The following is a 17,187-nucleotide window of genomic DNA, read 5'->3' on the forward strand; positions in this document are numbered from 1 at the left end:
GTCCAGAAATGCTTTTCATTTGTAATCGACAACAAACGATGTGATTCTTTGGACCAGTCACGGAGTTCACTTAGAAAAACCAAATATGAAGATGAATTCTGACTCTCTGCTCCCGTCTAGCGGTGGTGGTTTTTTGCACCCTTCCACCTGCTGTACAAGTTATGGTCCTCACATTGTATGAATGTACTGTATGTGTGTGTGTGTGTGTGTGTGTGTGTGTGTGTGTCTCTTACCTGGTCAAAGAGCTGTTTGCCTGTCGTGTTGGGCTGGATGGCAAACTCCAGCTCAGCGTCCATGGTGGTGACGCGTACATTGATCTGCAAAACACAAAGAAATAATTTGCTTTAAAGCTAAGAGAGCTGTGATTATAGTTCCTACTGTGGCTCACATTGGGGCTCGTGGATTTTATTGTTTTACACACATTTTTACTGTAAAACGGATTCTGCTACACTCTGTAAATTCAACCATTTGTGACACATCCTGATATTATATCAAGTTTCCTGCAGAATTTAACACATTTTTTGACTTACTATCACAGAAAATGCAAGACTGGGTGGAAAGCAGTGAGAACACTGACAGTATAGAAGATCATAATCTAAAAACAGATTTTCAACATCCTCTATTTGCTCTCATAGAGCTTTTATGGTTTATAATCTCTCTTGGAACAGGAAATGAGGGCCAGTATGTATGAAGCAAGTGTAAAACTGAATTCTCAGTTGCTTTAATAATAGAATCAAGAATAAACGTCATAAATGTATGAATGTCACAACGTGTTAAGACTCGGTTGCAGTGCCTGTGATCCTAAACCTTAACTAAAATTCTGTTCTGAAAGACAAACCAACCATGTACTCTGATCTCTGCATCACTATTTTACTGTTTGTAATCGAGGACATGAAATTCATTTTACTGCTGTGCTCGCTGTGAGGGCGTCAGCTGAATATTGAAAATGTAAGAGCGGATCTGTGAGGTTTGGTATGCAGCATGCAAAGATGATATAGCACACATACTGGCACACACATGTATATGATGATCCACACGTTATGAACCTGGTGAACTTAGACATATATTAAAAGGAGCATGACACAGTGTTAGACAGTATTCACTGATCACTGAGTTTGAATGGTGGAGACTGGATGAAATTTGTACCAAAGAGGTTCAGAATGCTGGAAATTTTGAGAGGTTACACCACAGAACATGGTAAAGAAAATAACTATTTAAAAAAAAGTGTAATATAGGAGTGAATGCAAGAGAAAAGGTGTAGTAAAGTGTGGGAATTCTTAGTAACAGATGAAACTAAATGTGTCAAATTTAAGTGAATAATAAATAAAAGACTAAATGTGCAGAGGAGATGGGTGGAGTGGCAAACAAAGAAGACGTGGATGTGCTTAAAGGATGACTCCACCTGCGTTCCTTTCCGGGTTTTTCAAATGGAAACGCCCATTCAGCCGTTAGCAAAAAGCAGTGACGTAAGTTAGCGCTGATTCCCCCTCGCACACACACACACATACCCTGACAGTGTCTTCCTAACGTACTCGCTCACTGTACAAGCACGAAAAATTGTCCAGATATACTATGATGTTGCATCGCTGAGTGTATGAGATGTTTATGAATGCACTGGATGGAGCGGAGTGGAGGGACAGGCAGCTGCTGAGTGCTGGGAGCTCTGGAGGTCAGCTGGAGCTTCGGGACAAATAACACCCGCTAGTCACACCGGACTCTGCTCTGATCCAGAGCTGTTTACTGGCAGGAGAAGAGCTCAGTTTATTTTTTAAACTTAGAGTGCTCAGTCCATCTCTGTGGCTACTGGCTAGGCGGGCTAGAGGGTTTATACAACATCATCATGCACTTACATCAGGTCATGTGGGAAAAAGTTTTTAGAAGGGTTTGGGAAAATAGCATTTTGACGCTAAAATATGTGCATTTTGACCAAAACTTGAATTTTTGGATTTGAATATATATGGAACACTAATGTGAAGCTACAGAATGATATAAAAACCCCCAAAACTCAAAAAACAACGTCCCCGCCCTTTAAGATAACATTGAAAGTCTAAAACAAATTTTGAAGGAAAGTGGGAAAGGGGTAAAGCTTATGACCTACTGTGACTCTCTACTGGTGGGACAGTCTGTGCCAAGTGTGTGTGTGTGTGTCCTCTTATCAGCCTTCTATAAATACTCTTCGCACATAGCGAACACACACAAACACACACCCTCTGTATTACAGCCTGTGTCCATGTAAGGCGCAGGCTGTTTACGCTGCTCATCCTTCTGCCAAGAAGCTACAGAGAGGAGTTTGTTTTCACTTCGCTCTAATGAGAGAACATCATTAGGAGAACTCTACTCAGCCTTTCCAGCTGCCTAACCTTAACTACTAATTAACTGTAATTAATTCCCCAGAACTTCCCACACATATATTTTAACTGTAACGTGACAATAAACTGTCTACTGCGTGTGAGATGAGAGAGAAGAGAGACGGCCGTGCAGAGATGTGAAGACCTCCTTAGAGACCAGAAACTAAGGAACAGGAACTATGAGGAGAGTGACTTCTGCTTTAAGAAGTGTTTCTACTGGCTCTTCAGGGTCTACAGGCCCTTTGTACTGCAGCTTTGAACTGACTGAGTGAAACTTTGCACCAGAGCAACCACAACAACCAATTTGTGGATTATGAGCTCTAACTTATTTTGGTCAAGAGAAATCTTTAAAGTTTTGGTTTCATCATTTTTCTCTCTTGCATAATCATATAATCATATAATCCATATATCTTTAATAATGTGAATGTTGTTTTATATCATTAAGGTAGAGGTAATGAATAAACCCTTCTTAGACTTTTTTTCCATGCACGTTTTCCCGGATATTTTTATGTTTTTTGATTCTTTGCGCAAATAAACTGAACTCAAATATAGGCACATCATTTTGAATTATTCATAATGATAATAAAATGAATGTTTTCTTGCCACTGGGAAGGCAGCAGTGAGGTGCTGCAAGCAAATTGGTGTAGAAAGGGATTCTGGGAGTTATGCAGCCTGCCGTGACTGACGGAGCATCTGGAAACGTCGTTCAGGAGAGCTGCCACATCAACACCTGAGCAATTTTGAAGTGAAACTTGAATATTCATGGAAGTTAACAGCACAAGGCTTTGTATTGAAATGTATGTGTGTGTCTGTGTGTGTGTGTGTGTGTGTGTGTGTGTGTGTGTGCGTGTGTGTGTGTGCATACTATGTAACTCATGAAATCATGAGACCGTCAAGCTTCAGACCAGCAGCAGAGTAGAAAGCAGACCAGTATTTTCATCCCTTCGGGGCTCTGTTCAGAATACTGAACACACACACAGACAAATGTGTGATTACATACTTAGGTGCTATGTGTGTGTGTGTGTGTGTGTCTGTGTGTGTGGTTCTATCACTTCCCAATGCCAGTCTAATACATTACACTGTGATGTGGTGCGCTGCAGTAAGCAGACCCAGCTGCAGTGAAATCAACTGACTCTGTCCTCAAGTAACCCTGACAGAGAGCAAGAGAGCCACACAGAGGATGGCAGGAGGTAACAATAGCACTGTAACAACTGGTAACCTGCCGTAGGGAGAAAACTGCTGCATCAGTCCGGTGTGTGTATGTGTGTGTGCGTGTGTGTGTGTTTGAGAGGGAGACAAAGACAGACAGACAGATAACGCCTGAGGTGAACACAGTGCATCAATCATAAGAAACCATCAGTCAGACAACACATGACACTCAGCCAGCTCAGCTGACCTGAAACATATATACAATGACTACACACATGCAAACACAAACAAATGCAGACAAAAGGCAAAGCACTCAACCCCCAGTCCTGCCCTCTCTCTCTACACACACACACACACACACACACACACATATACCATACAACACATTTGAACCAGATCTTGCAGATGAATCCTTTAAAGTTGGTTAATACACTGTTGTGATCTGTTTCTGGCATTTCTGTACCACAATTTCTTGAACAAGCTGCATCCTACCACCAACTACCCACCAAAATCACAATCCTAAAGACAAACTATGGGTCATACATACACGTATCTACACACCCATCCTGTGGAAGCACTCTTCACACAGACTGGTTTTGTCTTGCAGAGCACAATACTGTCATCTGATAGAGACAGACAGAGTAAACTAAAACACTGAGAAGACTGTCCTTTGTTCATTATGTTCACATGTACATAATTTAACCGTCACCTGATTATCATGCTTGAGTTATTGAAACTAGTGCAGTGCTGTTCAAAATCTGCCTGTTCGGAACGGGCCAGTTGCTTGACCTCCAGCCGCTACTTCAATGTACAGAAAAATTGAATACGGTTGATGTGAGGTGTGAATGAGTATATACACCAACGACATGATGGAAACTAACATTCTATTATACACAGGTGTTATAAATAATAAGTACTCTAACAGTAAATAAATGTTCTTTGGGCTCTTAGATCATTTATTTTCTCTTCCTTCAGTTCAGATTTGAGTGAGTATGTTTCCTCCAAAGATCTGTACTTTGTCTTCACAATTGCTACAGTCTCAGAGCATGTGAGACAAACTGGTTTTGAACTGCCCATGGGAAGTATTTCCGTGCTTCAAAAACACTGGTAACCTACATTCAGCCATGTACCTGAACGTCTCCTGTGTAGTCACTCACTGCTGATCTGCTACACATGCTGCTAACACTACGCTTTCCATCTAGAGATGGGGTAAGACTGTCTATTCTTGATTAAAAGCTCTGTTTTCACTGTCTACTTTCTCTTTTTAGAGCACTTTTCTCTGACTCCTGTCACGCCTTGGTCTCTGTGACATGATGGAGTCAGTCACAGAGCTCTGAGCCCAATGTAATAATGTGTATGTGTGTGTGTGTGTGTGTGTGTGTTCTTGTGCTTCTACTTAAATCAGATGTTTTCAGAGGGAATGCATTAGCACACATGATTTGATTTTATGTTAGAGAGGTATATGTGGAGAAGTGTGTATCTGCATCATGCATTCATCTAACTCAGACGCATCACAAACAGCAACCTTGCAAAGTATTATGTGTGTGTGTGTGTGTGTGTGTGTGTGTAGAAGTGTATGTTCTGCATTTGAACACCACGTTAGTGTTTGCACAGTAGATGTATGGGAAGGCAACCATATGGTAGTGTGTGTATGTGTGTGTGTGTGAGTGTGTGTGTGTGTGTGTGTGTGTATGTCTGCGCCACAGTGAAACAGACATCTGCGTACGGGAACGCAGCCATATGTTGGCCTTACATGTAAATACAATAGTACTCACACACCACATGGCGTCTTTCTGCGTGCACATCATAGTATGTCATGTGTCTCTGTATTCTGACTGTTACAGTTGCCACAGCAACACCCTTCTGACTGATTTTAAAGCAATTTCCTTAAAAGCCTTGTGGACATCCTAATGAGGGATTTAAACACTTGACAGGGTGACCTACAGCGGATTGACCCCTCTTGAGGTTAGATACATGTTAAACACTTCAACAGAGAGACAACAGCACAACATGAGAACAACATGAGAACAGAACTACTGTTAAATTAGTGAGGGCTGCAAGTTATGTTTTTATTACATTACTGATTAATCTGTGGATTGTTTTTTGATTAATAAACAATAAAATGTCAGACAAGAGTCCAAGGTGCCATCTTCAAATTGCTAGTTTTGTCCAACCAAAAGACCTAAAGCTAAAGATGTCTGAGAAGTTGAAACCACTGAATATTTGAATTTTTTGTTTAGAAAATGACTTATATGATTAATCAATTATCAAGTGTTGCAGAATAATTTTCTGTCTATCGACTAATTGATCAGCAAACTTAACATTTCAACTTTACAATTAATCTGACATGTATTTTTGTGATTAAATGAAAAAATACCCTGTAAAATTGCAGCGATCCTCAAAAACTGCCCTGTGACAACATCTATTTGCCAACACCTGCAAACACAGAGCTTTAAATTCTAACCATGATCCAATTAAGGCTGAGTTACAAATGAATGTCTATAAAATGACATACAAGACATCTCATATTTTCCAGTTAGAGTGATAAATATTACATCTTGGATTTTAACTCTCTATGTTATAAAAAAAAAGCTTAAAAGCTTTAAAGCTTTGTTCAAAAGTGTTGGCCTGAGCAAAAAAAACAATAGTCGAGAAACGAACACAAGCAAACACCACGCTATTCTGTGTGTGTGCGTGTATGTGTTTGTGTGTGCTTGAGTGTGACTGCTGGACACAGATACAGAATGAGAGCAACATGTCTTCCAGCTGATAGCAGCTGAACGTTAAGAGATAAAGCAGGCGGTCTCAGCCCGTCCACTGACCACAATCCTCTCTGTTACTCTACTGCTACTCTTGCTTGTTGGTCATGTGTCAGAGACTTATTAAATATCTTTTTATGTTGCACAGAGAACCTATCTTGATCTCTTGCTTTTGTCATATATGGAAGAGAAAAAATACTTGTTACTATTATTTGTGATACTAGTAACACTGTAGGAAATCATTTAACCATAATGCCTCTGCCTCTACTTATGCTCCTAGTACGACTTTTATCAGTGTGTCTACCACTCCGACAAAAACAAAAACTGCTACTAATACTGCCAGGTTAAAAAATACAACATGGGCCAGTAGCAGAAATATATTATACTTTTTCACAGCAGTGGCTTATGGATGCTGGCAGGTAAACTGTATTTATGACAAAAGAGGAAAGATGGCCCACACATGGCCCAGTGACTCCTTACTGCTGACTTCAGCCTGCTTACTATGAAGAGCCTCCGCAAGCTGAGAATTTATTTAATTGAATTCTGAATTTAATTCATTTAGGTAATTGGAACTTGTAAGGCAATGGAAACACAAACAAACAAATAAAACCCTAATGTCTGGCATGTGTAAAGCAACAACATGAACAACAAAAAAAAAAAGATTTACTCCAATAGAGAGGGGATGACTTTCGTTAAAGATCCCCTCCAGACAGATATTAAGACAAAATGACTCTGCTGGGAACAATAATCTGTGTCTGACATGGTTTTTCCACAAAAAAAAGTATAATTACCACTTTAAAAACTTTAAAATGACATCTACTCCTTTGCCCTCATTAAAAATTCCAGAATCTATGAATATGTAAATATATTTCACTTCATAACTTTACCTGCCGGACACAAGATGTCTTCTGTAAAGTCCGCTTTAAAGACACTGCAAAGTTCATTCTCAGTGTTTGTGCACTGGAGGCTTCGAGTTTCCATATCACACTTTTGTAAGTCGAATACTGGACCAGGATTGGTTCCAAACTAGTTGTGATGTCACAGATCCTGCTCATAGACCGACCAGTTAAAATCTACTTTCAATGAGCACAGATAAACTTTCCTCCCTCAGCAGACGAACGTGAAAACGGTCTTCTAGTATCAAACTCTGCACATACGTCATTCTGCACAGTGAAGCTAAAACATTCAATAGTAGGAACAAAACATGCTGCTTTTTTTTTCAATTTTACACCTTGTTATAGGTTGCTATAACAAGTTATTGCTAAGAAGATTAATAATATTTCAAGACTCTGAAACGTAGAAAGAACCAGAAATATACAGCTTGAATCTCACATGGAGCTTCCATAATCAATAGAGGGTAGAAATCATGTCTCAGAATATTATTGTAAAATACAAGGGTTATAATTACAGTGTTATGTTGAAATAGCTGTGTAACTTGGGACTTTTGTGAAGCAATTCTGAAACAAATCTTTGCTCATGAGGCTCTGGGGAAAACAAAGTGTGCGTGTCTGTTTCAGTTTAGTTGGCTGTGTTTACCAGCCTCCTCCATTACTTCCATGTTATTCATAACAAGTAGTGACAGCTAAATAGTAGGCTAGTGTGTGCAGGCAGAGGCTACCCACGCAATGCAGCCCACCTGTTGACTGTGTTTGTGTGTGTGTGTGTGTGTGTGAGAGGGAGAGAGACTCAGGCAACCATAATTAAAAGCTGTATGTGGTTAAGCTGGTTAACAGAGGCTTTAAAGGCAATCAGGGCCATGTTACCTTCTTCACCTCTGCTTTTCTGTTTTACATCGCCTCCATTCTTTCCACTCACCCACTTAACATTTCCTCTCTGAGACTTTTTCACCTTCACCCTTTTCTGTGTCCTCCACTGCTCTTTCACTCTCCATCGCTCCTCTTTTCCACTCTGATTTTTCCTCTTTAAAAGCCCTTTTTCCTTCTCTGCTTCAATTCTTTCCTCTCCAAAACCACTAGTCCACCCTTCTTTTCTGTTCTGATGTCTTTAGGTCCTGACGTATATTTATCAGTCATGCTTTATGTTTATTCAAAACTGGATCATGCAACTTGTTTCAGGAGATATGAGAGAACATCAATCCAGCGCTGTGTCGGACCACCTGGTTGGTCCTCGGACTGATGCTTTTCAAAGCATAAATTATAAGTATTACACAGCTATCTGAGTTATGATTTGGACTGGAGTAAGAGGAGTTAGCTGCAAGCGAGAATGAGGGGTGATAAGCAATGAAAAAGTTAATATTTTAAACATATGCAGCAAAGGAAACAGAACCCATGTCCTATCAGATGCCTCTTTTTCTCAAAGTACATGTCTTGAAATGCAATCATCATTAGCAGTGGCGCCTAAACTAATGATTGTTTCCATTACTGATTAAACTGTCACTGTTTTTCATTTATCAATTAATTGTAAGTCTGTGAAATGGTGAAATTGCCCTTTACATCCTAAAATTTAAGAAGCTGGAACCAGAGAATGTTTGTATGTTTTTGTTTAATCAATAACTTTAACCAATAACTGACTCGATTCAATCAATGAAAATAGCTGAAGATTAACTTTCTGTCAAACAAGTAATTGTTTGTCATTCTGTATGTTCAGTGACTGTATTTATTAAAGTGTGTACCCTACATGGCTGGAAGTATGTAGACGCTTCAACATTACTTCCATACTAGATGTGATAGCAGAACATTTCATTCCAAAACCACGAGCATTAAACTGCTGCTGTAACAGCTTCCTCTCTTTTCCTCAAGATTTTAAATGGCTGCAGGAATTTGCTTCCATTCAGCCACAAGAGCATCAGTAAGGTCCAACACTGACGTTGGGTGATAAGGTCTGAATCACAGTTGGCCTTCCAGTTTCATGTTGCATGGGGTTGAGGTCAGGGTTCAAGTTCAGGCCATTCAAGTTCTTCCACATCAACCTCTTTTTTTATGGACCTCATTTTGTGCAGAAGGACATTGTTAAGTTTCTTAAGTCTAAAATATCATTGTGTGCTTGAAAAGTTCTTGACGGGCTGAAGTAAACAAAACCATGAAAAACAGCCTCAGACCGAAAGCACAGTGTGTCCACACACTTGTGGCCATATAGTGTACTTCTGTAAATCATACTGAGTGCAGCCTGAGCAGTTAATGTTCATGTTTTATCCTATTGCAATAAAGGCAATACATTTTAAATACATTCCAATAAAGCAGTGACTTGAATTTAGTTGAGGTTAGAAGAGGGGGTGCGGGTGCGAGTGGTGAACTTCACACCCTCCCTCTAATTAGATTTAGTGACTTGGATAATTCCCATTATATAAATGAAAATGGCCCTCTGAAATATTTAAAGCCTCCAGCTCAGGCTTGCAGCTCCCCCTTACTAGCCCTCAGCCCCCAGGGACACCATCACCAGGAGGGGCAACATGTGCAAAATGCAGCGATAAATCAATAATGCACGATGTCCCACCACATCTCACACCCGGGATTAACAGGCTTGATGCACGCTTATACACACAAACTGGCTGAACAACATGCTTTCCACTCAAGCAAGCACATATATTGATAAAATAAATGAGTACAAGCACACATTCAACCATTCCTTTATTCTTGCAGACACTCAGAAATTCAAATAGTGTTCTATTATGTGAAACGTGCAGACACACATCTGCACTCACACACACACACACACACACACTCAACACTGGGGAAACACTGACCTAAACATATTGGAAATCAATGTGTCTTTTTAAATATTCTCCAGCAACATTCAACACTTCATGGTGTGTATAGCTGGATGAGTAGAATGATTTTTTTCAGTGTTGTCTACGTGTTTGCTTGTCTTTTCATTTTCTCATTTCTCCTTTTTTTGTCCTTCTGCCTTTCAAAAGCATGATTTAACTGTAAAATGCTGAGTTCTGTTGGACCGTTTGTCAAGGACACACAGTAAAAACTTTCAAAATCCTTTATTATATTTTCAGCAATTGTGAAAGCCTCTAGTATTTCTTCACTTTTTGTCTGTGGCCAACCTTACTTTTTACTCCAAGAAGGATAAAACAAACATGAGAGGTTATCTGCATATCATATCCATCCAGTTCATAATAACACGATTCACAGGCGTCACAGTCAACCCTCATGACCTCAATGAAAACCTAATATTAAGAAATGCTTGTTACATCATATTTGTCATGGTCTAAACCACATAATGAAAGCTTTTTAAAATCTAACTTCCAACCTTGATTGAACACCAAAAGATCAGGAGAAAAAATGAAAAAATGGAAATGTATTTCTACACGTACAGTATTTCTATTTCTGTTCAGAATCCCTGTTTATGCCTGTAATCATGAAGAGCCATTCAGCAAGATAATTGATTGTTATTAGGATCAAAGATGTTGCTTAGTGTCTGATCCTAACATCTGACCTTCCTGTGGAGAACAAGATTTCCTACAGCTGTTGAGTAAAACGATGTAAATATACAGTAATATAGGCTTAGCTAACTGTCCAGTTAGCTGTAACTGTTCGCTGTCTTGAGGGCATATTATACATTATGTTATGAATACTGTTCATTATATGTTCCTACATCACACAAAGCATGATGGGAACCCTGACGGGAAAATATCAAATTTCACTGACAAACTCTATGAACTCTCTGAGTGTCCTACCAACATGGTTCTTATATTGCTTTCCTCTATCCATTCATATACTGATATTTATGTTGGATATGTAGCGATAATGCAATAAGCCTGAAAACAAAGGGAAACCGAGAAAAAACAATCAAGGGTTCAAACAGTTAACACAGAGCCTCGACAGAAAATTCCCTTTATACTTGATATACAGCTTAAAAGCCTCACAGTCTAATTTCACTACTTTACAAGATAGAGTACTTCCAGGTTGAAGAGACACTGTGTCTTTCAAACTGAGCATGTGTAAAATCATGTTAACCTATTCACAAGCTTTGATAATTGTAAGAGGTGTTATTCATTGTAATAAATGAATACTGTGATAAGACCTTTGACTTTGCATCAGAGAGAGTAATTCTAATGAGAAACCCGTCCACTGAAGATCCGACAAAATCAAAGCACTTGGATTTATCTAAAGAAAAGAGTCAGCTTTCTTGTGCCCCATCAAAGCTACAAGGTTCAATATCAAATACCATTTTTGGTCATAAAAATAGAATATCAAATATCAACGTTTTTACAATATATTGTATGTTCAGCCTAGTGAAATGTAAGGTAAAGGTAGGAGTATTTCATGGCATTTCCTTTTTTTACATTTGATGAAATCACCTTCTGTTTGTCTGGCAACGTTCCCTCTCTTGTTAGCCTCTTGACACAGAGCCCCTTTTCACCCTGCTTTGAACAACATGAAAGAGGTGAACACTGAGGGACACCCATGTTGGGTTAGTTACCATTAAAACACAGCCTCAGGGAGGATTACGATCCAGACCAAATTCACTTTTTAATGGCCTGCCTGAGGCTAACTAGCTTATAGCCTGTCTCACTTTTTAGGGAAACAGACTGTTTCTAAGTGGCTTGACAAAACAGAAAATCTTTGTAGCTCTTTAGGAAAGGTTCACTTGCCTCACCTGCTGAATTGTTTGTGTATTCTTTATCTCTTGTTTTGCTCTTTTGCAATGAACAAACTACAAGCTAATGCAGCTAAGCTAGCTTACTTGTTCTGTGTTTATCAAGCGTGCCTGCAGGGGCCACTCAGCTTTAGTTTCTTAATACAAGTGTTTTCAAGACAAAAAACAGGCACAGCATGAACAAATAAAGCAGTGAAAGGGCTGATGTGTTTACTATCCAAGTGCTGGGCTTAAGGTCAAAGTATAAAGCCTAATGTAACCGGAGTGGGAGTTCCCCTCCAGGGCGGCTTTGGTGTCGTTTTTCTGGTCTGGATATGAACAAAGTGCCTGTCACTCATTCCTCTCCCAAATCCTCTCATATCTCTTTGTGTGCTTTTTTTTCCTCCCTACAGTGTGTTTCAATAATCTGTGCTTTCTCCTTCTTTTCCAACTTTCTCTCTTGCTCTCATTCTTAAAGGTTTGTTTTCCATCTGTCCATCCACATGGCTCGCTACACTGTTTGTCCAATGGTTCCTTTAGTGACTTTGAAATGTTTCTCAATACAACTAAATCACTTTACAAAAGGAAATTCCTAAGTGCACTTATAGTGAGCTCATATTTTATGTCAGACAAGCATTTTTGTGATGCTGTGTTAATTTTGTCATCAAAAACTATGACCAAAAATATTTGTTGACAACCTCTTTTATCACAAAGAAAACTAGACTAAAACTAAAAGATTCACTGAGGAGTCAATGTGTTGTATTACTGCAGAGCACTGTGTGTGTGTGAAAAAGTAAACATTGCCTTTTCCACTAACCTTGCCACAGATGAGAACAACACCTGTAACCATGGTAACTGTACTTAATATGCTTAGAAAACATAACATTAAAACAAGCATGACAGAAATTAGACTAAAAATGTCACTCACAAAAACTAAAGTCTATTTAGTGTTTGTTGACTAAAAGTAACAAAAATCAAATAACACATTTCATCAAAAGACTTCAGACAGAACGTGAAGGGATCTTTTCGCCTTGTGTTACTCGCACAAGTTTGACCACAGGATCATTTGTGTTTATTCACCCCAATCTGCCAAAATACATTAATGTACATTAGCTGTAAGCTAACTAGCAAAATGGCAGGCACCGACCATATCTGACGGGGTGTGTCTGTTTGTTTCTGTTCAGTTCAGCCTCTGACTGAACTCAGAACTCACCAGGAACTCTGGTTCTTTCTGTTATTTCCCTCCCAGTCTCTCTCCTTTCCCCTCTTGTCTCTGTACGTTCATGAAGTACATTGACAGTGCAAATTTTTCACTCAAGTTGAAATATTTTCAATTTGCGCCTACTTGTGTCTTTGCATTGACTTTGTATGTAATCACACCGTGTCAAAAATTTGCTTCACGTTGTGTCTGAACGCAGCGTTAGACTAAAACTAAATCAAAGTTGCCAAAATGAACACTAAATAATGTCAGGTGAGAAGACCGTAACACCACCTTTGGTGATTTTCATGTTTTAACTCCTGTTGAAGTGCATTATCCTTTACAGTTGAGCCCATCTGATGTATATCTGATACCAATATTTATAACATAAATATACATTTTTTTATGAGGATCCCTAAAATTCGGTTATTAAAGAATTGTAAACAAGATACGTTCTCAACATTTCACAACACTGATGTATAACACAAGCTCAAAATGCACTAGACTGAAGTCTTTCTTTGTTTCATTTTCCTTTCTCCATTTCTATTGTCCTCTGTCTCTCTCTTCACCTTCTATCCAGTCTTTACTTTTTCCATCACATGTCCCTCGCCTCTTTCCAGGAATTGGGCCTGGCCTAATTCCCAATTACTGAGATTGATGGACCAGGGGCTCGCTACAATCACTTGCTGGCTGTACATTCCCTCTGCTGGCAGCCAGCCTGTGTGGATTGTAAACTGCCTGCAACTACAAGCTTCCTCTCCTTTCTGTAGTTTTCACTGAGCTCTTCTAATCCATTTTAGTTGATGGAAGTATGAGAATTTGGTACAGCTTCACAGTAAAGTGTTGAGCTGCTTACATAACAAAACTGAAGTCGTTCAAATGTTGCTTTTATTGACTTTTCCTATCTACTGCAGCAGATATTAATCAAAATAATGCTTGCATCTGTAAATGTCAAAAGCTCTCCTCCACACTGCCTTTTAGTTTTACAGTGTTGAGTATTGAGGTTATTTAGAACTGGATGTTCTTCATACTAACATTGGTTGTAATACGTTAAGTCTGGATGCTACTATTTTACATCATTCCTAAATGGAGGAAAGTGCCTTAAATAGTGCAATGGAAGTTGATATTTTCATTCTAATCATTGTTTTTCAACTATTTCAGACCATATTCAACCATTATCATCTGTACAAATATAATAAAAAGAATGGAACATTTCAAAACATCAATATTGACTGATTAATAAAGAAAAACAAAACCATGGTTCCATACTAAGTCTCATAACTGCTTTGATTTCAAAGTGCTCTTCAAAATGATCTCTTAAAAGATAATAAAGGTATAATAAAAAGGTAAAAATGCTCCACAACCATCGGACTATAATGCTGTTCAGCCTGTATGTGTTTGTGTCAGAGCAACATGAAAGCTCCCAGTGTCCCTCAGTCCAAAAATAGAGCAGAGAAAGCCTTCTTTGTATTTGCTCTTTTCAATAGAAAGGACATTTTCACAAAGTGACCGCCTGTTTTCCCAAAACTCTGTGCACTCCTGTAACACATTACTTTTGACTGGAGAAGCTGACGACAGACTCTGGGTTCACTTAGCAGGTATGTGCAGCATCAGAACGAATGCTTTCATGCGGCACAATAGCTCATTTCTAAATATTTCTTACCTATTTCTTATCAGTGCCTGAAACTCATCCTGCACTTACAGTCAACCTCTCTTCTAAGCCAGAAACTTTAACCTCCTGAGTACTATTAAAAAAGAGGCCAAAACAGAGTGCATTGTTTGAGTGGAGCTTAACGGTTTCTGAACGTTTAACAGAACCAGCGTAAGGAAGTGTGACACAAAACTGCGTGGTTGTGTGTGAACAGTCCTGAGAACAACATGATGACTGAAGCAGTTTTAGCTTGTTTGAAGCTTCGAGACTTTGGCTGCTCCTGGTCAGTTTCTTACCACTAGTAACATTTTTGTGTGTATGTGGCTAGTGGACCTGACTAACAACAACTTTATCCAAACACACACACACACGGTTAGCAAGTTCAGGGTGATTTATCTAAATGTGACATGTCCAATAGAAGCACTGCAACCTCTGCACTGTGTTTTAATCTTAAGTTTCCTCTGTGCTAGGGCTACCAGCATAAACCATGTCTGTGAGCTATTTCAGTTTCGCTCCCTCTTTGCTTCCAGACAAGGAGATTTCATTTTCTTACACCTGGTACAGATGCCTGCCGTTCATTTGACTCGACCATTACACAATTTGAAATATGAGCTGGTTGTAGAAGATGAATATTATCCACTGATCCATGAAAACTGGAAGAAAGAAAAGTCAAGACTTCCTGTGCAACCGCTCTAATGTGAACAGACGTTATGGGCACTGACAGCAAGCTGCTACCCAGAGCAATGAGAGGAAATGAAGACACCAAGGAGCCAAGACACCAACTATGATAAATGCACCAGTCAACAATACTGATGTCATTAAATGGGATGTATTAACTTAAAGATGCAACAGACTGCAGCTTTAAGATAATATGATCAAAATGCACATCTAGAAAAGCAAAACCGACAAACTTCAAGGAGCCACAGATGCCGCAGAGACCTGGTATGAGCAAAGTAAGTTCACCATCAACAGGATCTCTGTAACAGATCTAGAAAATTCAAAAACATACAGTAACTATGAATTTACGGCAACGGTCCTGGAATTCTGCAATCTGATACTGAGGAATGCAACAGATAAGTGGGAAAACCTTGTAGGATTAAAGAATAACAGTACAGGCTGTAAATCTTCACATGAAGGGCACACAGGGGTGGTACTGGAGCTGTAAATCAGACATTTATCTGTGGCATGTTAGGTACTCACCGGTTTGGGCATCTTTCCCCTCTCTCCACCTTTCCCCTGCTGCTGAGAAAACAGAAAGAAGTCGTCCTCCGTCTTCCTGCCTCTCTCCGGGGCACCAGCGCCTGAGACACAGCGATGACAAAAAACAAAGGCACCAATGTCAACAAACAAATAACACAAACATAAGTGTCCTCAAGTGTCCCCCATGCAGACTCTTAATTGGTCTAATTGATTAAAAAGGGAACATACAGCCTGGATGAGGCATGTTCTTGGTAATTTCCCTCCTCCACATAAAAGGGAAAGGGTTTAACAAACAGTAAACACTGCATCTGCTTACATTCTGTTTTCAACAAAGGAGACTATGAGTAATGATTATTCTTATTAACAAACAATGTCTTCATTATTTTTTTCAATTCATCGTTTAATCATTTAAAATATCAGAGAATAGAGAACGATGCTCATCACAATTTCCAGAGCCTAAGGTGTTATCTTCATATTGCTCGTTTTGTCCGACCAACAATCTACAACCCTTTAGATATTCAATTTACAATGATATAAAACAAAAAAAAGTGGAAAATGATCATATATGAAAAGCTTGAACCAGCAAATCTTTGGCATCTTTGCTTGATAATTTATTACTCAAACCATTATTATCAAAATTACTTTCTCAGACTTCTGAATTGCTGTCCACATTCAGATCCTTCTGGTGTGCTCATTGACAGCTGTTTCCCTGGTTGGAAAAACAACTGAGCCAATCACACCTTTGTAGGTGGGACAAAGAATCTGGATGTCATCTTCCTGTGCCAGAACCAGAAAAACAAACGTGAACAGAAAAATGGCAACAGGTGTGGATGAGATCGACGCAGCTGTACAGGTGTCAACACTTCAACTGACAACAAGCGCTGCCACAGACCAATTTTATGTCGACTGAAAATGGTGCTGATTGGTAAGCGCAGGATAAGATCACTGTCACACAGCACATGGCTAACATGAACACAATGTCAGACTGAATAATGAAGTGAAAAATGTCAATGCAGTTTGATTAACAGACTGAATCCCTTCATCATTTAATCAGTAGTTGAGTTATACCAATGCCAAGCTACATGTATGTTACACACAGCTTCACTGAGAAGAACTAATTCAGTCGGCCTGGCGGTCAACTCAGCTGAATCCAGAAGAAAGTTGCTTTCTTCCCACAAGTGAAAGTGTTATTAAGAGTCAGCACCAGCTCATGTAACAGCTGCCACTGAGCTTCATTACTTTGGCTACAGCAGAAAATGCTCCTGAGTCCAGGAGGAAGTCCAGGACTTACAGCAGGACAAAACACAATATGCTGAGTGGCAGCTCGGGAGAGAC

General features: G+C 39.3%; 1 protein-coding gene across 4 annotated transcripts in view; it reads right to left on the bottom strand.

Moving 5' to 3' along the window:
* Positions 1-17,187, bottom strand: part of LOC122992015 (radixin) — a 46,090-nt gene that overhangs the window by 18,454 nt on the left and 10,449 nt on the right. For 3 of the 4 annotated variants that reach the window (XM_044365539.1, XM_044365537.1, XM_044365538.1), the window contains exons 2-3: positions 15,853-15,953; positions 234-317 (exon numbers count right to left, since the gene is read on the bottom strand). In XM_044365539.1, the coding sequence (XP_044221474.1) occupies positions 234-317; positions 15,853-15,864 (96 nt within the window). In that variant the 5' untranslated portion in view covers positions 15,865-15,953. Of the gene's footprint in view, positions 1-233; positions 318-7,143; positions 7,230-15,852; positions 15,954-17,187 lie in introns of those variants that run through there. The other variant, XM_044365536.1, reaches the window with a different exon arrangement.

This window comes from Thunnus albacares, chromosome 11 (assembly GCF_914725855.1).
Source record: "Thunnus albacares chromosome 11, fThuAlb1.1, whole genome shotgun sequence".
NCBI lineage: Eukaryota > Metazoa > Chordata > Actinopteri > Scombriformes > Scombridae > Thunnus > Thunnus albacares.